This window comes from Callorhinus ursinus, unplaced genomic scaffold, assembly GCF_003265705.2.
Source record: "Callorhinus ursinus isolate GAN/ISIS: 27379988/994484 unplaced genomic scaffold, GSC_fseal_2.0 scaffold2, whole genome shotgun sequence".
NCBI lineage: Eukaryota > Metazoa > Chordata > Mammalia > Carnivora > Otariidae > Callorhinus > Callorhinus ursinus.
In genome coordinates, this window is record NW_027397064.1 from 63,452,217 (window position 1) to 63,478,639 (window position 26,423).

Below are 26,423 nucleotides of genomic sequence, written 5' to 3' on the forward strand. Positions count from 1 at the left end.
AACTGGTGAATGTTCCTTGCTGGACTTTATGTGAGATGTTTTATTCAATTTAGAAAGGACAAGACCCTATTATCTTATCACTAAAATGAGACATGTTTTACTTCCAGCACTAGTCGAGTGGATAATTCTTAAAATCATAAATTATTGTCTTATCCTTTCTTGGCTTCTCTGATCTCCAGTTCCCTTTCCCCCTTTCTGAATATAGCATCCCATGGGGTCCTAAGTAAATAGCAGGAAATACACCATCATGGCCCTTGTAGCTCTCCTGGCCACGCTGGTATCTGCCCATGCTGCCCTGCTTGCAGTGCCCGAAACACCAGGCTCTCCTAGGTTCATCGTGCTTTAGTTTTTGAATTCCCAGGTACAGTTGTTATGGATTAAATTGTATCCCCTCCCATCCATATGGTAAAGTCCTAACTCCCTGTGCCTTAGAATGACTATTTTTGGAGTGAGGGATTTAAAGAGGTAACTAAATTGAAATGAGGCATTTGGGTGGGTCCTAATCCAATCTGACTAGTGTCCTTATAAGAAGAGGAGATTAGGACCTGAGAGACACCAGAAATGTGCCCACGCACAGAGAAAAGGCTGCGTGAGGACTCAGAAGGTCGCCATCTGCCAGCCAAGGAGAGAAACCTCAGGAGAAATCCAGGACACCAACACGTTGATATTCCATCCTCTAGACCTGCGAGCAAGTAACATTTCTGTTGTGTAAGCTGCCTGGTCTGTAGTATTTTGTTATGGCAGCCCTAGAAAACTAATACAAGAATTGAAGACTCAGTTCACTTCTCTAAATGTACCTGTCCCAACTCATTTGCTCCTTCCCCTAGGTCTCCACGCCCTTTGAATATTCCTCAGTTTATCCATCATTTGTGCTGTAATTGTTAATTCACATGGCCATCTCTCCAGCGTAGACGTGATCCTTTTGGGCCTGTGGGCTGCATCTTTTCAACCTTACATATTCTCAGCACCCAACCCCAAGAGGAAGGAGATGAAAATGGTTATTCTGTGTTATATATAAAAATGAATCACTTTTCTCCTAATTGCCAGATTCTTCTTGTAGCCTGTTTTATGTTTACTTCATTTCTGATAATATTATAAATGAATATAGAAATTCTATAAGTATATACTTCAGAGGAAAAAAGGAATACAGAGAACTTTAAGTGTATAGAAAAGATGCTCAGTTTTACTCAAAATTAAAGACATGCAAATTAAAACTAGAGTGACCTCTAATTTCTTAGTGGTTAGAATGATGGAGATCAAAAGAGAGATGCTGTCTGGGTGAGATGTGGGGAGGCAGACTTCCTCACACGTTGCTGGGAACCACCGCAGAATGCAACACAGAACTCCTATGAAAATGAAAACGAGTATACCCACTAACCACTACTAAAACTTTATCAAAGAGAAGAAATTGTAACAACAATAACTGTTAGAAAAGGGAAATGAGGAGGCATCAGAGATAGGAGAGAGAGATTTTTCATGTAATAGCTTTTTATACCATTTGAATTTTTTTTACCATATACTGCATTCAGAAATTTTTAATACATGTTAATGAAAAGTAAATATAAGAGTAGATGAGCAGATAAGATCATTCAGTAAAGCTATCTACTTTGTGTGAACATAACACATCATCATTAATACTTCCTGGTAAAGATGGAATTTTATCAGCAAAAGGTCTGGTCCTCTAATTTGAAAATGAGCAGAGCAGCTAGTTTTTGAGTAATTTTCAGACTATGGGTAAAAAAAAAAAATCAGGATTATTAGTCTTAAAAATAGTGAAGAACCGTACCTAATTTTAATATAAGTTTAAATAGATGGCTACATCCTTTGTACTGAAAAAGTGTTTGTTTTCTTTAGAGGTATAACTTTATTCCTTTATATTTTTGATAACATGGGATTATACCAAACCTCCCCACCTTCTTCATGCCTAATATGCCATTCAAGTTGAAATAATTTTCCAAAGATCTTTGTGTTCCTAAAATAATGATTTCCATTTTTCCCTAGACACTGCGTGCTGCTGGGAAAACCTACATGATCTTCTTTGTTGTGGTGATTTTTCTGGGCTCCTTTTATCTAATAAACTTGATCCTTGCTGTGGTTGCCATGGCCTATGAAGAACAGAACCAGGCAAACATTGAGGAAGCGAAGCAAAAGGAGTTAGAATTTCAGCAGATGTTAGATCGTCTTAAAAAAGAGCAAGAAGAAGCTGAGGTATTATTATTTGGTTTAAAATTCTTCCTAGAAATCAAAGTCCAAAGAGGCTCTGTGGCCTTCCCCAGGGAGATTTTCCTTACTGGATTTTTAAATATAAACAGAATTTTCATTCTGGTGTGGTCAAAGGAACCAATTTTAGTTTGAGTTAGAATCGGCAGAGTCCATCGTCTCTGAAAAACAAACAGGGTTATAGAGGGGAGGGGTGTGGGGGGATGGGTTAACCTGGTGATGGGTATTAAGGAGGGCACGTTCTGCGTGGAGCACTGGGTGTTATGCACAAACAATGTATCATGGAACACTACATCACAAACTAATAATGTAATGTGTGGTGATTAACATAACAATAAAAAAATTTAAGGAGAAAAAAAAAAAGAATCGGCATGTGTCCCATTGTACCTTTCCCCATAACCAGCTCATTCCAGCACAGAGAATGTTCTAAGCCATTCCTCCTAAACCTGTTATCCATGATGCCTCAGTATGCATAACATTATGCAAAGTCCCAGAACAGGTATGGTATGTTTCACCAGAGTAACAGTTGTGTACAGAATTTAGGGAAAATTATTTATATGTTTAAGTTAACAGATACTCTATGGGGTAGAAAGCAAAATGTGCATCGATTTTTGTTAACGTGGCAGGCACTTTCAAAATAAAAAACATGAGCTGTTAAGAAAACCTATACTTATGGTTGTGGCCACTTTAGGCGAAGACACAAACTCTTGAGGATTCTCCCTTATTCTCCTCTCCAGAGGGGCACTTCAGTAGAGAAGTTTGAGAAGGTTTGTACTAAGAGAACACAAATTTAAATATTCTGCAAGAGTTTAAAATTTATTTGATGGTTCAACTAGTTAAATATCTTCAAAGTATCTAACTTATTAGGGGGAAGGTAGTAATCTGTCATGCAGAGAACTTTAATGCAGAAAGATGTTCAGTGCAGTATCTGAAAATATTAAAAATCAGAAAGCATTTAATTTTTTAAAATTAAAAAATGGTTAATAGAATTATGATATTTTTGTGTCTCAGAGTATTACTCAGCCATAAAATTATGTGTTTTAAGAATATTATAACAGTGAAATGTGTTAATATAATGTATTAGTAGTAAGATACAAAATTTAGTATAATACGCAAACCATTTAAAAATTACATATAAAGATTGGAAGAAATATTAACACCAATTATTTCCAGGATGTAAGACTATGAGTGATTTTTAATTTTAATTCACTATGTCCTTATTTTTCAAATTTTTACAAGGATTGTTTTAATAGTAAAAACATAATTTTTTAATAAAGGGTTAACACTAGGTCATCCCAGGAATTTAATAGGAAACCCTTAGAAGTCCCTTATTTTCTTGAGATGTATTTTGTAATAATTCATTTTCATTTTCAGACAATTCAGTCTTCATTAAACTGAGTATCTGACTCTATTGATAATATTGAATTAACTACCTGAATGAGATGTACACATTTTCTTATTGTATGATTTATGTGAGTTTTATGTTCCAAAATTACCGAGTAAAACCTTCATATATACTATTTTAAATTGTTTTACTATAAATATAGTAATAGTGTGTAATAGCTTAATTCCAAAGTAAAATGGGGCTTTATTACAAAGCAAGAGTGCTCTGTAAGCTCTCTGGTCATAGTGCAAAGAAAACGGCATCACTTCATGTACAAGGGACATGATTATGTGCATAGTGTAATTACATTCATGGCAGAGAGGTGCCCCATCATAGGGTTTCCCAGACTTTGGAAATGGCTTACTGTATGTGTGGCCTCTTGGTCCAACAGGCAATTGCAATTGCAGCAGCTGAATACACAAGTATTGGGAGAAGCAGAATGATGGGTTTCTCTGAGAGTTCCTCTGAAACATCCAAACTGAGCTCTAAAAGTGCTAAAGAAAGAAGAAACAGAAGAAAGAAAAGGAATCAAAAGAAGCTTTCCAGTGGGGAAGAAAAGGGAGACAATGAGAAGTTGTCCAAATCAGAGTCAGAGGAGAGTATCAGGAGACAAAATTTCCACCTTGGTGTTGAAGGTCATAGACGAGCACGTGAAAAGAGACTGTCTACCCCTAATCAGGTACCCCTGCACCTATCGAATGCATATGGCCAGGGGTAGGATTATAGAGAAAAATGTTTTATTTTGAAGGATGGGATCTCAGGAGAGGAGAGTGAATGACTTCATCAGTATGTTTTTGGGTAAAAACGTATTGATCATTGGACATTTATGGAAAGAACGTAGATGTCCATAGTTTTCCATTGAAGTTTGACCATTTTTGAAGGAGCTGATAGTTTCAGCATTGTCATATTATCTTCTCTGATAAACAAATTTTAAAAACAAAGTATTCATGAGAACTGTTGTAGAAATGAAAAAATTATTTACACTATATATTAACTTTTACATTTTTATCTAGTCTGTATTTCTTAATGCCTCAGTGGTTAAAAACTAACCTTAGATTAGTTTCTCCACTTTTCTTCACCACTGTAAGTCATGGTACTGCCTAAATATCAGTCAGCCAAGCTGGAAAAGTTTGGAGACACCTGGACAGTCCCCACCCCCAACTGCTTCAGCTACTAACATCTAGTCACACAGTCTGTTATTTCTGCTTGTGTAAAATTTCTCTTGCTTTTTTCCCTCTCTTTCCACGGAAACCTCCATATCTCAGATTTCCCTGCCTACAGACCTCCAAGAAGAACAATTGCTTCTATTCTCCTCAACATTTCCTTGTGTTCTATCACACAACCTTCCCAAATCATTTTTCTAAACCAAAGCTGTGCCTTGGTTCAACTTTAAGAAACAAGACAAAACCCAAAAATAAATCCCGACTGTGTTAATCACCGTCTGCAGAACAAGACCCACATCTTATCCACGTTATGGACTGGCTTCAGCCTCATTTCCCCCCTTTCTTTACCTTCACATACCCTCAGTCCACCATGATCGTTCACTCCTACCTACACGCCCTGTACCTTTATTACTTAGTACGTGTGGTGTTCTCTAAGTGGGATGATTTTCTTCTTTGTTTTCCACCTGGTGTAGTTGCACCTGTTCTTCCTTCATTAGCTCAGATGCCGCTTGCCCAGCACATTTGCCTCTGCCCTCTCCCTTCTCCAGTCTGCTCTTTGGTGCCCTGCTTAGAAATTACTATCCTTCTCATTTATGTCTACATTGAAAATGTCTACTACTTAAGTGTGTAAGATGCTGCCAAATGGACATAGAAATAAAAGGTAGAGCCCCTGCCCTCAAAGATGTTATCATTTAGCTGGGGAGACTGAACTTGAATACATGTGATATCAATAAAAGGAAATAGGACAAGAGCAATCCAAGCTTGTTTTAAGGCAGAGACTTGGTTATACTCACTTTCCATTATTCAGAGTGCCTGCCACTTTGTCCTTTACATAGGAAGCACTAACATGTATTAAATTAGGTACTTCCAAAGAATAAACATTCAGTTTGGTTTATGGACACAGTTTATCCTGGCCATGACTGAGCTTCCAATATGTAAAGTGGAATTGCAGGCAATGGAAGGCAAAGAAGCATACAGCGTGGCCTTTGGCCTCGAGAAAGTTTCAATTACTTCTGGAACTTGGGGATTGATACATGAAAAGCTAAATAACAGGTATTAATACCAAAAGTTTTTTATATGTTCTTTGTAGCAAGATGAACGGGATAGAAACAATGGAGAGAATGGAGCTGTCACTCTAGGCCAGAAAGAGTAGGAAAGACCTGTGTGGCAATAAACAATTTACCTGGTCCTGAAAGGATGGATTCATCCAGTCTTTTCATCCCTGATTTGGAAGAGTTTATCTTGCTGCCAAATTCCTTTGTTTTTAAATACGCTTCTTTTAAACCAGCACAAGGCCACCTGGCCTCAGCTCAATGGGGTCCGTGGCAGTTCTGTGCGCTTCTACTCTTAGGTGCTTCAGCAGATAAATGTCATCTTCTCTCTTTTCTGCAGTCACCGCTCAGCATTCGAGGCTCCTTGTTTTCTGGAAGGCGCAGCAGCAGAACAAGCCTTTTTAGTTTCAAAGGTCGAGGGAAAGATGTTGGATCGGAGACTGAATTTGCCGATGATGAGCATAGCATTTTTGGAGACAGCGAAAGCAGGAGGGGCTCGCTGTTTGTGCCCCACAGACCTCGGGAGCGGCGCAGCAGTAACATCAGCCAAGCCAGTAGGTCTCCCCCAGTGCTGCCAGTGAATGGGAAGATGCACAGTGCCGTGGACTGCAATGGTGTGGTCTCCCTGGTTGATGGACCCTCAGCCCTCATGCTCCCCAATGGACAGCTTCTGCCAGAGGTGATAATAGATAAGGCAACTTCTGATGACAGCGTAAGGACGTTTTAAAATAGCTCAGGCATGGCTCCACCCTTATTCTTGCATCAGTCAGTCTCTCTGCTGGAGGGGCCTTCTTTGGTCCTGTGAATGGCTCTGTGTTTTGCAATACCTCTACTGTAGAAATACACCTTTAACTCATTCGTGGAATTCTCATCCCATATGCTGTAGACATCTAATGCAAAGATATTTAAAACTCCATTTTTTAAAAAAAGAACTTATCTGTTGAAATTATACTTGAATATTATAAACCATTCCTTTAGAAAACAATGTATAAAAGATATATACATATATGTCAGCACAGGAAATGCATTGCTAATGCTGATCTCCTTCACTGATAATAGGTCCCATTTCTGTAAGGAAGTTTGGATTAGTTGCCACCTCCTGCTATCTTTGTCAAGATACTGTTTATTCCTTGTGCAGGGAATCTTGAGTTTTTAAATTAGTAATAATAATAGCAAACGTGTGTTTAGTATTTACAATGGCCCTATAAGGTGATATATTATTATCCCTGTTTTACAAAGAGGAAAACTGAGGCTCGGAGAACTAAAGCAGCTTGTTCAAGTTCACTCAGCTAATAAACAGTAGTCCTGAAGTTCAAAGAGAGGCCCTCTGTTTCAGAGCTTATGCTCTTAACCCACCACACCTTTGCTCTCTCTCCAGTGTGTGTTAGGCTTCTGAACTTAGAAATAATTTAGAATAGTTGCGCTTTTTCCCCGTACATAAATGAAAATTTCATTTCATTTCATTAAATTTCCAAAAAAAAAAAAAAAACCCTCTTTTGTCTGGAGTCTATGAATAAAAATATAATATCCAAACTGCATATATTAATACAAACATATACACATAAAAGCAAAAACAAAACAACCAGTCCAAAGCAATAATTTCAAGAGTTTAGGAATAATTGAGTGGTTAGAAAAAGAGTCTGATTAGGCTTGAAAGAGATCTTTCTGGTTTCTGGAGTTTCTAGGTTACCTCTTTAGACTACTCACCATGTTATATTGCATGACCAAATATCAGCAGGGGTTTTGACTAACCTAACAACCTTTGAACTCATATTACTTATTCATATATTCATATTTTCAGACAACATAGTATTTTTAGTGAGAATAAAGTTCCATCAAAGTCATGGCCACAAACATTTCAGTTGGAATGAATGCATGTGCTTTTAGGTAACGTGTGACCTCTGTGCTTGCATGACATTGCTTCAGCCCTTCTGCCAAGATATTTTTCCGTATCAAGTGAGCATGTTAAATTTCTATGGAATCAGATCTTTGCTGTGTTTTTCTTTTCAGTGATCTATTACCTGTGAAATACAGAATTTATATCAAATTTGGATATTATTTCATATCTTTAAATGAAATGTTTTTATTTTATTTAAGACTTTACTTTTACCATAGGAAAATCAGTATTACCATAAATCCTGAAACAAACTACAAAACTAGAGGAGTTAGTAGATACTCTAGGATTCAACAGAAATGCAATAAACATAATAGTGTGGCAAACTGTTCAGTTTAGATGAAAAAACTGCATGATAAATAATATAACTTTGACAACTAAAATGTGTACATGAAAAAGAATCTGTTATCCTTGTTTGATTTGGAGAAAAATTGCCTTTTCTGGAAAGTCAGTAAATTAGAGATTGGATCTAATAGAGCTCTACAAAAAGCCACCTTCAGATATGTGTGCATGTATGTCTGTGCACATACACATACAGACACACAAGCATATATTTATGCCCATGTGTCCATGTTGTAATATACACACATATATAACTGTATCTAAACAACTATACAACTTTAAAACTCTAGAACTTTATATGTTTGTAAAGTGGTGTGTGTGTATATTTATACATACACACATACCACACCTAAGCAGATAGATAGGTGATACATATAGAGTTGTATAGTTGTTTGTGTGTATATGTGTGTGAGTGGTATGTGTGTGTATGTATTATTGGCCTGCACTGAACCAGCACAGTGTTTTAACTTTGAATTAGTTGCCAAGATTTCAAAACAAGACGTTTTCACACAAAAATAAGTGTACCTGGTAAGACTGAGCTCATAGTCCTGCATGGCAGCAATCCTTTAGAGCGGAAAGTGGTCACTTCCTTTAGATGGAGCTTACATTCTCCATTTTGCTACAGTTCCCGTCAGTCTCCATTGTCCTTTTCAAACTGAGTCATTTATCATCATATACTCAGAGCAATTCATGAGGCAAACATTACAGTCGCCGCCATTTAATGCTGTTACCTCAACAAAGAATAATTACAGAAATTTATCAGAGAATACCAGGATTCTGCCCCTTTAACACACATCACTGCAACACATGTCTAGCTGTTCTCATGTAGGACTCTTACGTGGTAAAACTATCTGAATAAATTCAAGACCCAGAAAGATAGATGATGAAAGTGATTATAACAATAAAAGCAACTTGTTTTATTTTTTATTTTCCTAAGCATTAATTCTTTTCATCCTCAAAGCAAGAATATGAGGCAAGTACTATGGTTATCCCCATTTTACCAGTGATGGAACTGAGACAGGAGTTAAGTAACCCTCCAATGATACATACCCAGTAAGTGGCAGAGCTATGATTCCAACCCAGCAACCTAGTCTCTACTTTTATTTAATCACTACAGCTACCTAAGCAAGATTTTATTCTACACATATAATTTATAAGAATTCTATTCTTAGAACTTTAATTAATCATCTTTTTTCTTTCAGGGTACAACCAATCAAATACATAAGAAAAGACGTTCCAGTTCTTACCTTCTTTCTGAAGATATGTTGAATGATCCCAATCTGAGACAAAGAGCAATGAGTAGAGTAAGCATATTAACAAACACTGTAGAAGGTATGTAATAATACCCTCTTACCCATACAGATTTTTAAACAGAATTTAGATAAATCCTGGTCAGCCTTAAATAGGTATATAAAATTCTTAGGAAGAATTCAAAGAATAAAAAATGGTTATAAACAATAGTAAAGATAATCAATGGACACTAATGGAATGGTCTTTATGTGCTCAAAAAATTGATAAAGTTTTTTTTGTGATTAAAGACATTGGATGATAGGACTTTTCAAAGATAAATAGCTTAATGGTAATTAATGAAGAAATCTAGGTTAACCCAGGGCTGGGTGGTTCTCACTATATAGTCTTAGAAACTTAAACTAATCTCTCTGAATTTATCATCATTCTAATATGCAAAAAAAAAAATACATACTTCCAGATGTCTATAAATTGCTGCCTCTGAGCACATTCAATGAAATTATAAAATGGTAATATGTGATGTAACGTCTGTTCAGAATATGATGAAAAGGCATTAGAGAAAGCAATTTAGAGAGCATAATGAGAACAATAGTGGTTAGACCCTGAGATGCATTGAGAGTTAAGGGTGGCAACTTTTAAAATGTGCTGGCTCCACCCTCTCTCCCTACAATATGCCCCAGGTCCCACCTTGTCCAAGGGTTACTACCTCATACCCACACATTCCATGATGGCCTCAGACAAAGCTTCCACCCACCTCCTAAACTTAATGGTGAGAAATAAAAGGGCTCATGGTATGACATATCTATTGAATGAGTCACTCCATAAATTATTTCTAGTCTCTTGGTTCTGAGATTGTTTTCACCTATGAAAGGATATATATTGGTGGAAAATATATATTTCTCCATAGATTCTCCTGTTTCCCATCACATGTTAGGTGTATGTTTCTCTGGGAGTTGCCCATATCTGCTTTGAGTCATTAATTTCACTGCCTTCCCCTAACTTATGCTTGCTCTAGTAAAATGAACATTGTGATATAAGATTTTTATGTAATATGCTATGCTTTCATAGAAGAAGTACTGTTAAATTTGCAAAGTCTAAACAGAAAACTTTTTTCAGTGTTAAAGTATACTGCTGATTTGTACCATACCTGGTTAGGAAGAAAATAAACAAATGATTGGCTTCATGTTCTCTGTTGGTTTCTTTCCCCAGAACTTGAAGAGTCCAGACAAAAATGTCCACCTTGGTGGTACAGATTTGCACACACATTCTTGATCTGGAATTGTTCTCCATATTGGATAAAATTCAAAAAGCTTGTCTATTTTATTGTAATGGATCCTTTTGTAGATCTTGCTATTACCATTTGCATAGTTTTAAACACAATGTTTATGGCTATGGAGCATCACCCAATGACTGATGAATTCAAAAATGTACTCACTGTGGGAAATTTGGTGAGTTTCTCAATGTGTATTATGTACCCATAAATCTTCTCTTTGGTTGTCATGATTGTCATTTCTTTTCTTTAAGTCAGATGGGTATGTAGCTACATAATTATCCATATCCAGAATTCACAATATGAATCATTGTACAAAGTCAAGTTTCTGGTGATACTATTTTAAAATAACTTTGCAGAAGTATAGAGATCTATAACAATACTATTTCCAAAGGTCACCATCTTGGGAGTTTATAGTGTGTGGGTTTTGTTTTTGTTTTTGTTTTTTCCTGCTGCCATGTTTCTTTAAAGCAACACTCTGAAAATTTGATACTTTCTTACCCATTTTATAATTACATTGCTGCTTCCTTATGAGTTCTCTACATATTTTCAGAAAAATTATGCATGGTTTATTTTGACATAAAAGTGAGGTGTCTGGGCCTTTGAAGTCCCAAAGTCTTGGATTTGAATTCTGATTCTTCCTCTTACTGGTTATATGACCTTTGGCAAATGTGTTAATCTCTATAATCTTTAATTTTCTCATTTATAAAATAATTATAATACCTCATTTATAAAATAAGAAAAATAATTCATTATTTATAATATAATAATAGCACTTCATTTATCATATTGTTGAGAGGATTAAATGCTTTCTACTTATTAGTCAGGCATATCATAAGTCATTAACAAATTAAACCTATTGTTACTGTTATTATTATCATCATCATGCTTTAAATCAGTTAGCAGAAAGAAGCCTTAAGAATAAGGATACGAAGAAACCAAAATGGGAGGAATGGACACAGAAGACACAAGGACACTCAAGGGATCTGTAGGCTTCAAATAGACAGAGGATCCTATTAGGAAAATGGGTGCCAGAGTGATCTCTTAAATGTGCAGTGCTGGTCACATTTTGGCTTAATTAATGCCTTAGGGCAAATGACAAGTGTTAGTTTCTGAGAATCTGCGTGAAGCAGGCAGAAGTTCTATTTCATGGCCAAAGAATCCTAGTTTATGACTCTCCATAAATTTTCAATAACTCTGGATGTCTTTGTGAATGTCTGTGTAAGATAATTTTACTTTTGCCTAGATCCCAAAACAATTGATTTTGAAGCCAAAGAGTTTGTTTCTGAGTCATTCTTCTCTCCCACGTTTTTTCAGTTAAGATGTATGTACCCCATGTGCTTTTTGAGGTAGCATTCTTCTTGCCTTCGATTTCTCTTTGAAAAAGACAGGACTAGACAGGTGATGGGTATTAAAGAGGGCACTTGTTGTGATGAGCACTGGGTGTTGTATGTAAGTGATGAATCTGAATTCTACTCCAGAAACCAATATTGCACTGTTTGCTACTAATAAAATTTAAATTGAAAAAAAAAGACAGGACTATCTAGTTTCTAATTGTTGGTGGAAGTACAGATCATGAAAATCAGTACCTTCTTGCTGAGTTGACTGCATCACTGTGAAGCCCAAAAGAATTTATTGTGTTTCTTATCTCTTGCCACAACCCTAAGTATGGGTACTCTGCTTATCTTCTTGATGCTGCATTATTTTTAAATTGACTCAGCACTTATAGACTTCAGCATTTCCCTTTGAGCCTTCTTTGATCAGCTTCTTTGAGTCAAATCAAACCTGAATGATTCACAAACAAGTCCTTCACTGTTGTCTTTTTAAGTCCGTCCTTTAATACCGATGTCATGAATTAATGATGTTTTGTGATGCACTTTTGTGTCAAAGCTTTAGAAGTCTTACTTTAGCTTCCACTGTATCAATTAAATACTTTTTCCTCTTCTACTGATAAATCTTTAAAGAGTGAGTCAACATATTCTCTATTACCCTAAGAGTAGTTAGACCAGACGAAAAGACTGGCTCAAAATTTCAGTATCAATCTATATTTCCTTTTCATTTTCTTCCAGAATAACTTATTGACCCACATAATTTTTTTTGAAAAAAGTGACTGTGTTAATTGTCATGGTTTTATTTATGTGGAATTTTTTTAAAGATTTATTTATTTGAGAGAGAGAAAGAGAGGGGCAGAGGGAGAGGGAGAATCTCAAGCAGACTCCACACTGAGCACGGATCCCAACTCGGAGCTTGATCTCACAACCTTGAGATCACCACCCAAGCCAAACCCAAGTCATACACTTAACAACTGCGCCACCCAGGTGCCCCTATTTATGTGGAATTTTAATATGCTCTTCTAAAATGCTGTCTAAAGATGAAGAGAGTAGACAGGAAACTTAGAGCTTTTTATCCCTGTAATGCTTGTATTACAGCTATAGAAATAGTCACCAGATTTATGGGATTAAATGAGATAATAACATACATTTGTAGAGGATCTGGTGCATTGCCTGAAGCACAGTGATGCTAAACAAATAGTCATAATCATCATTACTTTGATTCTATACTTCTAGTAATACCAGAAAAAAACATTGTATTTCTCCTTTAGGTCTTCACTGGGATCTTTGCAGCTGAAATGGTTTTAAAACTAATTGCCATGGATCCATATGAGTATTTCCAAATAGGATGGAACATTTTTGACAGCCTTATTGTGACTTTAAGTTTAGTGGAGCTTTTCCTAGCAGATGTGGAAGGACTGTCAGTTCTGCGATCATTCAGACTGGTAAATATAGACCAAACTTACCATTATATTATGTGTATAAAAGGGTGTTTCTAAGGCTCTGCATTATTATTTAAGTCTTTTGGAGGATTGAATCAAAAGACAAGATTACGTCTTGTATCTAGTATAATCAATTTCGTTCCATCACAAAAGTTCTTAAAGAGTTCAAAAATGACAGGGATGTTCTTATTTTAGCATCTTGAAAACATGGTCAGTCGTAATTGAATTAATTTTAGGATCTGGAAGACATATTCAGTTGTATAAACTAGTATAATAGAAGTGGGTAAAGAAAATATTTCTTTGCCAGTAGGCAGTAATTTATTTCACAGTAAGAAGCTTATGGTTTACAGAATTTCAATTCCTACAATATGTTCATTACTTTGTGGGTTTGATAACTAAAGATCAAATTATTGTCCCCAAAATGATTGTTGTCTGATATCAAAAATATAGAAATGTAAAGACTTAAAGCATTTTTCTCTAACATGTTGGACTTTATCCTATGTCAGCATGAAAAAGTAGATAAAAGTATCAGACTACATTTAAATTAAAAAAATTTAAAGTATCAGAAAAGAGAATTAAGGATAAATTATCAACTCTAAAGGGAATCATATCTGAAACCATAATAAGAGGCTTTTATAGTAATCCTGAACTTCCTTCAAAAATATGTATGGTGATTATATTGTGGCAAGTATAACAAAATAACAGGAATATTGAAAGTAGCTGACAGGAAAAAAAATAGAAATAATTAATTTTAGCTGGGTAATAATGATAATATTTTAAGAATTTAAAATTTGGGACAGAACTCGGGATTGGAAACATTGAACACTTTTCTTAATAATTAATATTAACCTTTGTGTTTCCTTTCAGCTTCGAGTTTTCAAACTGGCAAAGTCTTGGCCAACACTGAATATGCTGATAAAGATCATTGGCAACTCAGTGGGTGCTCTGGGTAACCTCACCTTGGTGTTGGCCATCATCGTCTTCATTTTTGCTGTGGTCGGCATGCAGCTGTTTGGCAAGAACTACAAAGAATGTGTCTGCAAGATCAATGAAGACTGTACACTCCCACGATGGCACATGAATGACTTCTTCCACTCCTTCCTGATTGTGTTCCGCGTGCTGTGTGGAGAGTGGATAGAGACCATGTGGGACTGTATGGAGGTCGCTGGTCAAGCCATGTGCCTTATTGTGTACATGATGGTCATGGTCATTGGAAACCTAGTGGTACGTAATCAGAGGTTCACACGTATAAAATTTTTCATAGAAAATTGTTATATGATGATAAGATCAGTTATTTTATAATTTTAGGATTAATTACACATAAAACTATTAATTGTAATAGAATATTGGTCATTTTAATATGGGAAAGTACAGAAAAGAAAATGAAATATTGTCTCAATTTCCCTGACAGATAACCCATATTTTTCACAATGATTATATTATTTTACTTCTTTTATTTTTTTCAAAGATTTATTTATTTATTTGAGAGAGAGTCTGTGTGTGTGTGTGCATGGAGGGAAGGGCAGAGGGAGAGAATCTTCAAGCAGACTCCCTGCTGAGCACAGAGTCCAATGCAGGGCTCCATCTCACAACCCATGAGATCATGACCTGAGCCAAAACCAAGAGTCAGACACTTAACCAACTGAGCCGCCCAGGTGCCCCTTCACAATATTTATTTTAATGGAAAATTTTCTACTTTATTCTCTCATTTTGAAAATGATGTCATATGAATTAAATCTGTGGTTTTCCTATCTCTTAAAAGTCCATTCAAATACCAAGTTATACTAGTGAATAGAATATGATTAAATTAACAATAACAAAAATGAAGTTATAATGGAACAAAGCAATTGAAAGGACTGGTCCCATTGCACTATAGTCATATATAATAAAACTAGCAACCATAGCAAGGAGCAGGAAACTATGAGTCATGTGCCAAATCCAGCATACTGCCTGTTTCTGTATGGCCTTGCAAGCTTGGAATGTTTGTTTTTGTTTTTTTTTCCAATGGTTAAAAAAATAAAAGGAAAAATAATATTTCATGACACATGGAAATTATATGAAATTTAAATTTCAGGCTCTGTAAGCAAAATTTTATTAGAACACAGACATGCTAATAATTCACTGACATGTTGTCTATGTCTGTTTTACTCTGCAATGGCAGAGTTGAGTAGTTGCCATAGAGATTCTATGTCCCACAAAGGCCAAAATATTTTTTATCTCTCCCTTTACAGAAAAAGATTTGCCCACCGCTGCTCCATAGCATCTCTTTCACAATTGATCTTCTATTTCTCCATTAGTGTTTGCTTGGCTTGTACTCCTTCTCTGTTTGTTTGTTTGTTTTTACCTACCCATTCATAAAACCTTTCAAGCTAGCGAACAGGAGAATATTGGGATAAGATGCTCTTTCATGACTCACTCACTTCAGTTTTCAAAGCCACCATGTTGACTTGGTTTAGTTTGTCACCTTGGCGTCAGACTCCTCATTAAGAGTCCCAGGAGGTGGGGTATAGTAACAACTCTATGTTTAATACTTTCACTTTCAACTGGCTTGAAAATAAGTTGCTAATTATTTTTGCCCTTGCAGCCCCCATGTCAAAAGTAATTCAGAGCCTAAGACAGAAACCTACATTCATCAAGTCATATACTAAATGGTACTGTTTTGTGCCATTAAATGGCTAGACATATACAGAGTAAATTATGCAATCTAAATTCTAGATCATTACAGCACAAAATGTAGACACCATGAGTTAGAATTCTGTAATTACTGATCATCCTCTAGTTGTAGTAATAAATTTACTAGTTTTATAAAGGCTTATAAATCCCTTCCAATATGAAGTAAAATGCATATGCTTTATCTGGTTCTTCTTCTGAATTTAACATTTGTATTCAGAAGCTCCTATAATGTGATTTGTTTATATACTTCTTCTTATAAAATTTTGACATAAAAATATTGAAATGTAGCTCTTTATAAGATATAGGATGTCAAAACATTCCATATCAAAGCCATTAGTCACAACTAATTTAAAATATTTGGTATTCACTCAAGCATGGATAAAGTGAGGGGGCTTCCTTGGGCACTCTCGAGTTATTCATTCAATATTTTTATTACTTTCTCTGTGAAAGGAAGTGTATTTGGGTATTGCAGGGTGATTAAAAATATATACCTATGAGTTAGTCCCTGTCTTCAAGGTAATTACTATCTATGGACATGGGAAAATGGTACACAAAATTATCAGATAAAGAAGAAGTGGTAGGTGCTAGCAGTGAGGCAAAAATAGATGCTCTTGACACATTGGAAGAAAAGAGAGTTCTAAATAGTGACTAAAAGAAGAATTTTAAAGTGGGTCTTTGAACAATATGCAAAATAATATTTAAGCATGAGCACAGGTGTAACAGTAATGGTTTACTTTGAAAAGTAATATGAATTTATAGTTAAAAATAGATGGGATATCTCAGTGAATGTTTAATCCATATAGAACTGGTAATGACTGACTCATGATGATATTTATTCATTATTTACTAGTGATAATGAAAAACAAGAGAGGTGTAATTCACAAAATAGGTAAACAACTCTTGGTTAAGGAATTACCAATGATGTAGAATTAGAATCTGAAAAGAAAAACAAAAAATTATGTTTCTGATACAGTCCTCTGCATATTAAGAGTTATAGCTAAACAGATCTTCCTTTTTTTCTCTTATTCCTTAGTTAATTTTACTACCAATTAGTTAAAATGGTTAAAAACAATAAGAAAGAACATTAATCAGGATGATGTTGAATCAGACATACATTTTATTAATATTTTTTTCTCTACTTAATCTGATAATGGATGTGTGATACAGAATGGACCTCATTTTCAATTGTGGTACCAGTAGATTTTGATAAAATAGTAGAATACTATTATGATTTTTGATGGAATGAAAGTTACTGTTATTATCCTTAATGAAGATGTGACAGAACAGGACATTATTGAAATATGTGGAATCTTATAAAAGCCAAACTCATAGAAACAGAGACTAGAATGGTGATTACCAGGGGCTGGGGGCGGGGGGGGGGGCGGGAAATGGTGGTCAAAGTTCAAAATTGCAGCTATAAGATAAATAAGTTCTAGGGATCTAATTTACAGCATGGTAATTATAGTTAATAATACTGTATTATATACTTGAAAGTTGCTAAGAGACTAGATCTTAAATGTTCTCACCACACACACACAAAAATGGTAATTCTTTGACATGATAGAGGTGTTCCTTAACACTGTGGTGGTAATCATTTTGTATAAATATGTCAAATCAACATGTTGTACACTTTAAACTTACACAATGTTATATAACAATTATATCTCAGTAAATGTGGAAAAATAAAGTTAATTACAAATTTGAAAGGAAAAAAGGAAGACTATTAACACTTGCATTGATTAGGGAGACTAAAGCTGTAGAATGAGCCCTTGGTTTCTCAACAACATTCCTGTTAAAACGTACACACAAACAAACATAAATACATTTTCTCATTGACCATAAAGACCAAAATGAAAGTAAACTATTTCAGAATTCCTTCATAAGATTTATCACAATTGTTTTCTGTGATTTTCTCTTTTTGCTCCCCCTCAGACTCTTCTCTTAAACATATTAACATAGACATTTTTAAACTATGCTGTTCTGCTTACATCTCTGAAAAATTGTTTTAGGTGGGACCCAAATTGAGGCATGAGTCCCTTCTCAGTTTGGCCTAATTTTCATTATTTTAATGAGGTAGATGTTTTTGTCCATGAAGAAACTTACATGAAAGGGTATTTCAATTACCTTTTGTTTCCTATCTAAAACAATATTTAAATATAATTTAAATAAAATTTAAATACAACCCTCTGTGAGATTTTTTTTTTTTTTTTTTTTTTTTACAATATTGAGTCCACCTGGACCCTTACCTCAGGGAGGAAAAACAGAAATGGTTTTGCACACAAACAGGATTTTAGGAGTTGTCCTGCCCTCTTTGATTATCTCTTCCAGGGCCAAATGATTGGCACAAGGCCAAACAGCCATTATCTCATTTGAATTGGGTTCAGTGGGCAGGTCCTTTTCTATGCTTTAAAAGCCTCATTAAGTTGCAAGCTGGCACAATTCTTGGACAGAATATTTTATTACAGGAGCTTTGCAAGTATTATATGTTCCATTTGTTGCAGTGAACTGACATGTATCTTCTGGGGAAAGCAAACACACAGCTTGGTGTAGGTTACTTCACCATAGACACTCCTCACAATTTTCTTGTTCTACTTTTTTCTCAGAGGTGACAAATATTCATTACAGGTAAACATTAGGAGGGCTTTTCATGCCCATAAAAGGGAATTTGGCCAAGGGACTCCTGCTGCAGAAATGAACTTAAGAATGGCATAATGGTAATGGGGAGGGAGCCTTCTCTTTGCTCCTTGCGCTAAGTCCTTCGTGGGTATGGCTGACCTCTGTCCCCGAGTTTCCAGGAGCTAGGATACACACATGATAGGATAGTGATGAGAGTCTGGCCTCGTGTCTGTCCCATCACAGGTTCTTCCTTCTGTGTGAAGTACAGGGATCTTTGATGCTGGTTTGGATTTTGGCCTGTATTTCGGAAAAACATGCTTATTTTCTTTTTTATTTCCTGTCTCCCTATTTCCCCATACCCCATCCCCATCCTGATGTAGGTCCTCAACCTATTTCTGGCTTTATTATTGAGCTCATTTAGCTCAGACAATCTTACAGCAATTGAAGAAGACAAGGAGGCAAACAACCTCCAGACTGCAGTGGGCAGAATTACAAAGGGAATAAATTATCTGAAACAAACCTTACATGAATTTATTCTCAAAGCATTTTCCAAAAAGCCAAAGATTTCCAAAGACACAGGAAGAGAAGAAGATCAAAATAGTAAGAAGGAAAACTCTATCTCTAACCGCACAATTGCTGAAATGAACAAAGATCGCAATTTCCACAAAGAAAAAGACAAAATCAGTGGTTTTGGAAGTGGTGCGGACAAATACTTGATGGAAGAAAGTGATTGTCAATCATTTATTCATAATCCCAGCCTCACTGTGACAGTGCCCATTGCACCTGGGGAATCTGATTTGGAAAATATGAATACTGAGGAACTTAGCAGTGATTCAGATAGTGAATACAGCAAAGGGGTAAGATTGTTTCATACACATTGTTTCCTATTACTAATTGGTGTGAAATGAATCTAAAGTTCAAATTTTGCTGTGTTCTTTCTAATATTGCAGACTGATGGGTAGTTTCTTGCGTTTGTGAGTTTACACAGCAACTTGCTGAAGGTTCATGTAGTAAGGTTTAACTTACTGGTTCTTAACAATTGATGCAATCATACTTAGCTAGATTTGAAAGCGCCAGGTACCTTTAAATCTTCCCTTCCCTCATCCCCTTTTGTTATCAGTTGTAAAGTCATACAGTTTCCTGTCTGTTGAATCCACCGCTCCTTCTCATCACCTTTGTTTGCCTTTGCATTCACTACTTCTAGCCTAAACCATACCAAGTAAAGTCCCAACTAGTATCTCCGCTTCTCATTTCCATCTAGTCCAGGTCACTTGTTTGATTAATTTTACTCTGATTCAATCCCAGTCATGTCACTCCTTTGAAGTATGTTTGGTCCCCCAAGTCTCCGGAATTACAGACTGTTGATAAAGTGTTCACACCATGGCCCCATCCAGCTGACCAGCTGTGTCATCCAGTGCTTGCCTGGTTTCCTTCTGGACCACAAACACTCGCATCGTGTATCACTCTGCTTGGGATTTCCTTCCCCAGTCAAAATCCTATACACATCCTTTAAGACATTTTTTTTTAAAGATTTTATTTATTTATTTGACAGAGAGAGACACTGCGAGAGCAGGAACACAAGCAGGGGGAGTGGGAGAGGGAGAAGCAGGCTTCCCGCGGAGCAGGGAGCCCGATGCAGGGCTCGATCCCAGTGCCCTAGGATTATGACCTGAGCCAAAGGCAGATGCTTAACCGAAGGAGCCACCCAGGCGCCCCCCTTTAAGACATTCTTCATGTGTAAAATTATTAGGCCTTACATCACAGGGTTGGGTAATAAGGGTTACATGAATTAACACAGGCAAAATGCTTAGAACAGTACTCAGAGTGCTCAAAAGTGGTAGCTATTGCATCCTTCCTAATTTCTCCACAGAGAGATAGGAGCACTCCTCATTTTGAATCCTATCCAATTTTGTGACTTTTCCTGGATTTATTGTTTAGCCTTATATTTTATTTTTTTGGAGAAATCATCGTATGCATCAAATGGTGCTCTAAACGGGAACCTTTTATCAAAACTTTTTTATATCCTCTTTCTCCACACCTGGTTGTACATATTAAAGTAACAGGGTGTTTTTTTTTTTACTGTTTTTATTAATTGAACTGTGTTTTTATTAATGTGGAATATAATAACCATAAGTGAGTTTTCAGACAAAGCATTTTTATGGTATATCTTTAAAATTTAAAGATATCAGTTAAAAATATTACTCCTTTCTTTAGGTCACATTTGAAAGTATTTGACAGGCATTTATCACATGCCTTCTATCTGCTTAACCCTATTCTAAGACCTGCACTCCATGAATTTCTAGTGGATTTTGGAATAAAGATCATACGTGTGTGTGTGTGTGTGTGTGTGTGTGTGTGTGTGTGTGTGTGTGTGTGTGTCCTAGCCATATGACCAGTGCTGGGTGTATAGTAAATGCTCAGTACTTACTGAGTGAATACATGATTATATAAATTAAGACTGTGTGTTTCTAAGTAGTCAAAGAAATTCTTTCCAAGATGACAAAGTAAGGAGTAACATTTTTTATTTTTTATTTTTTAAAACCTTTACACAGAAATAGTACTGTCTCCAGAATTCAAAAGTATGATTGTTTCAGCTTGAAGGTAGAAAATCAGATTCCACAAAAGCCTTTTCAGGAAGTAATCTGAGCCTAGTCTCATGTGGAAAGGGAAACTAGTTCAATTACTCATTTTTCTGCTCATGAAGATCAGAGATCTTTGAAGATCATTGAAAAACCACAATTGCTTGGTAGACTTTCTGAATAAGTTTGGGATTCCAGGTGTTAAGGCAGTTTGGTAGCTGGCAGAGTTTATCAAACACTTCTTAATATTTGGAAGAATCATTTCTTACCTGGTCATTTTTCCTTTGCTCAAAACTGGTGGCTAACCTTAAATGGATCTCCTATGGCTGGCAAAAGTCTTATTCTTCCTATGTTAATTATAACTTTTGATGGGAATCTTATAGATCTGCCCATTTAGCACCTCATTTGGTAAAAGCCAGCTCAATAAGAGGAAGTGACTTTATCCACAGTTATAAACCTAGCTCAAAGGCAGAGCCATGGCAAGAGTCCCAGTTTTGTGATTCATAGATCAGTCCTATTTCTGTCTTCTTTGCCCTGTCTTTGTCCATTTCAGGGATAAAACACACATCCCTATTGGGTTAATATCCAGTAGTTCTCCTCTAGGGTACTGAGCCATGCTTCTGAAAAATTTACATACCTTGTGGCATCCAGAGGAGGTTTGTGATGTCGTAGTGGCCAGCTGTCTTTTTTTATAATTAGTGATTTAGTTTATAGACTGTTTGATTACTGAAATAGACTATTTTTGTTTTGATTCCAAGTTTTTGTTTACACTGTAGTTAGTTAACATATATGGTAAAAGTGGTTTCAGGGGTAGTGCCCTCCTTCATCCCCATCACGCATCCATCTCCCTCCATCAACCCTTAATTTGTTCTCTATTGTTAAGAGTCTCATGGTTTGTTTGCCTCTCTCTCTTTTATCCCCCCCCTTTGTTCATCTGTTTTGTTTCTTAAATTACACATATTGGTGAAGCCCCCCATATGGTATTTATCTTTCTCTGACTGACTTATTTCACTTAGTATAATACACTCTAGCTCCATCTATGTCATTGCAAATGGCAAGATTTCATTGCTTTGATGGCTGAGTAATATTCCATTGTATATTAATACCACATCTTCTTTATCCATTCATCTGTCAGTGGAATTTGGGCTTCCATAATTTGGCTATTGTTGATAATGCTGCTATAACCACCCATAAAGTTACTCTGCCACCTATCCCATAAACCCTTCTTAAAAAGCATGAAATTTAGTGTCCTAAAACTGTGTTATCTAAGGATCATTTGATGGCAACATTCTAATATTCTTGTCTTTTTTATATTTATAGTCATAGCTACATGAGAAAAAAATGTACACTTTTACTATTTCATATCTGTGGTTTATTTGGTATAATACATAGGAGCTTGGGGCTGCCTTATAGGTTATAATAAAGAATATGTAAGCTAATTGCTTCAAGTCATTTAGCACCGTATTTGAGTTGGTAAGCCTTAAAACAATGCCATCTATTGTGTTTATTATTGAATTCATCATCATTATTATCATCTAAAATTATGGATTTAAAATTGTGGACTTGGAATGTTTGCCCTTCTTCATAAAAATTTCCCATGACATATCTCACAGTGTGGGTACATTCAAACCCACTTTACTATACTGGACTTGAGAAATAACAAAAGTTCAAGATCTATGGGAAATTTGCTGGGTAACTTAGAGGTAATAGTAAGCTGTCTCCAACTGTGAAATCCTATGCTTATAGTCTTTCTCTTCAGCTGCTTGAGATTTAAATGTTTCTCATTATGACTTGGTTTTGGTTTTGTTTTTCCATTTGAACCACTAAAAAAGTGCAGGTTTTCTTTATCAGAAGTACTTCTGTTACCCTTCCATGCTAACCTCCCTGCTCTATTCCCCTAATCTTCAGTTCCCACTTGAGTTCCCAAATTTTTGAACTACTTATTTCCTCCTTTTCAACTTTCTAATTTTTTCATGCCTAGGGTATCTTTGAAAGAGTGATTGCCATACTCTTGATGAACCTTGCGCAAAGGGCAAATCTTGATTACCCAAAAGAAAGTAATGCCTGATTCAATACATTTGGGTTATTTAAGTCTTATGCACTACCTTGGGATATGTTTAAGAATACAGCCTCTGGAAATAGAATATTTGCCTTGAATTCTAGCTTTGGTATTTACTAACTCTATGGTCTTGAGCAATTTACAAAACCACTCCTTTTTTGTTGTTTTTTAGTTTCTGTATAAGCAAAAGAGAGTTGTAATGAAGAGTAAATGATGTAGGTAAATAATCAGATATGTGTCTTTTGGAAAGTAAGTGCCTGATTAACAGTTATCGGTATGGAACTGAGTGGCCACATAAACACTATAAGTAGTTACTTACTACAGGTTAAATTCAAGAGAGGTAGCATGGTATAGATCAATGGTTCACAATTTTAGTGTGTAAAAGACACAGGAAACTTGTTCCAAACACCAGATCTGGGTTGTATCCTTTGAACTCTCTGCCTAAGTCTGGAAGCAACTTTAGAGTCCTTATCAGTGGTGTTCCCAGTGACCACTGTGATGGATTGAGTTGGCATGGGAAATAAACCTAACTTCATCCCTAGCGTGTTTGGACCCAGGTTTCTGGATGGCATTTTCTTTATTCTGGGGCTGAGGATCTTCCCCCCCTTTGTCTGTTGAAGAATCTGCATTTTGAACAGAGGGAAACAACATCTTTAACCCTTGACTCCTCTCCCTACCCCTGCATCAAAAAAAAAACAAAAAAACAGAAAACAAAAAAACAAACAAAAAAACTACTCTTTTGTGGCCTAGCATTCTGTTTTCCCATTATATTTGATGGGAGACTTTTTCATCTTCTTCTAATATCAGACCTCATATAGGCAAGTGTCCTTGTCCTGATATACACTCCAGAATGAAGTAAAAATATTTTATAATAAAACTCCTTACCAGAAGATGACCAAAGAGATGAGATTAAAGTGTTAGTAAAATATCGTGAACAGTTCTGAGGAAATAATTGGCAGGAGATCATCAGCATTTCTCTCAAGATAGTTTGTCTCAGAATTGAGAAGGGCATACTGTTATCTTCCATGGACCCATGAGAATAAGATTTGTCCCTTCGTCTCAGAATGCAGACACTGAACTAATGACCTCTCTCAAAATCAGCCTCCTGCTGAGACTCACTGTGGTCCTCTAAGCATGCAGCAAACATTAGCAACACACTGCACAGATTTTTACCATTAGCAATGAAGTACTTCCTTATTATGAGCCTCAAATGAAGCATGAAATGCACCCATTCATTCAATAAATATTTATTGAGCCCAACTATGCTCCAGGCACTGTGCTAAGAATTGCTGAGGAAAAAAAAAAATTATTCTACCCACCTGCAATGATTTAATGTGATTGGCATCTGGCTTAACTAAATTCCTAATTGTAGTGTTTTTTTTTCCTAAATTGTGCTAAGTCTTAAAATGTAAAACTCTAAAAAACTATTTTTTTTTTTTAATGGAGAGCTCTTTCTTAGATGATTAGAGTCACTCTCTTTGTTTTCTATCACTACAGATTACTTTCTTCTCTGCTCTAAAGATGAAAAAAAGAAGCAGCTTATAGAATTGTAAAATAGACTTTGGAAGTGTATGCAAATTTCAGAGGAAAACATTAATCCAAATTTATTTCTCCAAATATTTAAAAACAAAACAGCCTCATGTGATATTAAAGTAGTACAGACTCTTACAGCCTTCAGAGAAGCTCCTTTATTCACCGTGAATCTAATCCCCAAGTACTGGGGATTTTTTACTGCTCTTTTGACAAATGTATCTACTTATCAAGGCTGCTTAAGTGAATTTGCTCATATTGTATACTCAGCAGAGAGGAAATATTCTGTGTAAACATTTCCTCCTAGAGAGATGCCCCAGTCATTCCTCTTCAAGCCAAAGACAGATACTTAGCTTTATTTAATAATTCTTTTTTTTTTAAGATTTTTTATTTATTTGACAGAGAGAACACAAGCAGAGGGAGAGAGAGGGAAAAGCAGGCTCCCTGCTGAGCAAGGAGCCTGATGTTGGACTCCATCCCAGGACCCTGGGATCATGACCCGGGCCGAAGGCAGCCGCTTAACCGACTGAGCCACCGAGGCATCCCTTAATAATTCTTTAGTGTTTTAAAACATGTCAAAGTTGTGATGGAACTAGCTGAGGTCCTTGGAGAGAGGAGGTCAATGAAATATTCAAATTTTACATAATCAAACTACCGTCCTTCAAGAGAATATCATTTAAAACACTGCAAACACATTTATGCAAAATTTATTGTTCCATGAGGAACCAAATTTCAAATAAACCCCTCATTAACTTTGATCATTGGGGGGGGATTGCAAAAGAATACATTAGAGAACATTTTTTATAAACCATTGCTATTCATTTGTTCAACTCACATTTACTGAGCACCTTCCTTTTAATATATTCCTGCTAGACATTAGGAAAACACATCATTAGTGCACTCATTTCTTCGGTAAATGTAGGCTATCGGTCTTTGTCTTTGACACTGTCTTCAGTGATAAAGAGTAAAGCAAGGTTCCTGCCTTTGAGGAGAAACACATAGAGAAACCAGAAATTATAATTAAACATATGAAAAAGAAATAAAACAGAGTTTGGTTGTAAGACAAAATATACAGACAGGATAGAGGAGAGTATAACTAATCTTAAAAATAAATTGGAATACTTCACAAAGGAAATGGAGGTTTTATGGTGAAAAGATAAATTCTTTCTTCAGAGTAGGTGAGAGACCTTTCTGATAGAGGTAAAAAGCCCAGTGTATGTGGAAACATTCGGATGTAAAGAGGCCAATTAAATACATATGAGGATGGCCTGGTGGGAAGCAGTAGGTAACCCAGGTAGACTGGAGCCAGCTAGCAAACAGCTTGATGTACCATGACAAGAGATTGAAATATGTTTCTTTTATCTAACAGAAAAAAGAAACTTAGGGTCTTGTTTTGTTATACCTTGTTAAAAGCAAACTTGTACTTTTAAAGAAAATTTCTTTGGGGGTGTAATAAAGCCCAGCCCAGAAGAAAGATGAGAAGATGGGAAGCTATTGCACTTATCCAAAGGACAGTTGATAAGGACTCAAGCAAGCGAGGGAATGATGGTGGCAGGTGGTGATAAACTCTAAGTTACTTCCAAGTTAATATGTAGCGGCTCAGGGTCTGGATATAGGAGT

General features: G+C 36.0%; 1 protein-coding gene and 1 long non-coding RNA gene across 5 annotated transcripts in view; one reads left to right on the plus strand and one right to left on the minus strand.

Moving 5' to 3' along the window:
- The window catches only part of SCN9A (sodium voltage-gated channel alpha subunit 9), a 181,441-nt gene that overhangs the window by 98,474 nt on the left and 56,544 nt on the right, over positions 1-26,423 (plus strand). For 2 of the 4 annotated variants that reach the window (XM_025853659.2, XM_073883016.1), the window contains 8 exons: positions 2,002-2,208; positions 3,996-4,283; positions 6,160-6,531; positions 9,258-9,387; positions 10,513-10,751; positions 13,176-13,349; positions 14,214-14,570; positions 19,016-19,492. In XM_025853659.2, the coding sequence (XP_025709444.2) occupies positions 2,002-2,208; positions 3,996-4,283; positions 6,160-6,531; positions 9,258-9,387; positions 10,513-10,751; positions 13,176-13,349; positions 14,214-14,570; positions 19,016-19,492 (2,244 nt within the window). The remainder of the gene's footprint in view (positions 1-2,001; positions 2,209-3,995; positions 4,284-6,159; positions 6,532-9,257; positions 9,388-10,512; positions 10,752-13,175; positions 13,350-14,213; positions 14,571-19,015; positions 19,493-26,423) is intronic. The other 2 variants (XM_025853667.2, XM_073883025.1) reach the window with 2 other exon arrangements.
- LOC141370898 (uncharacterized) lies at positions 6,559-14,403 on the minus strand. The gene is made up of 4 exons (XR_012375381.1): positions 14,306-14,403; positions 9,303-9,335; positions 8,581-8,779; positions 6,559-6,709 (listed from the first exon to the last, which is right to left on the minus strand). It is a non-coding gene; the product is annotated as an uncharacterized lncRNA (long non-coding RNA).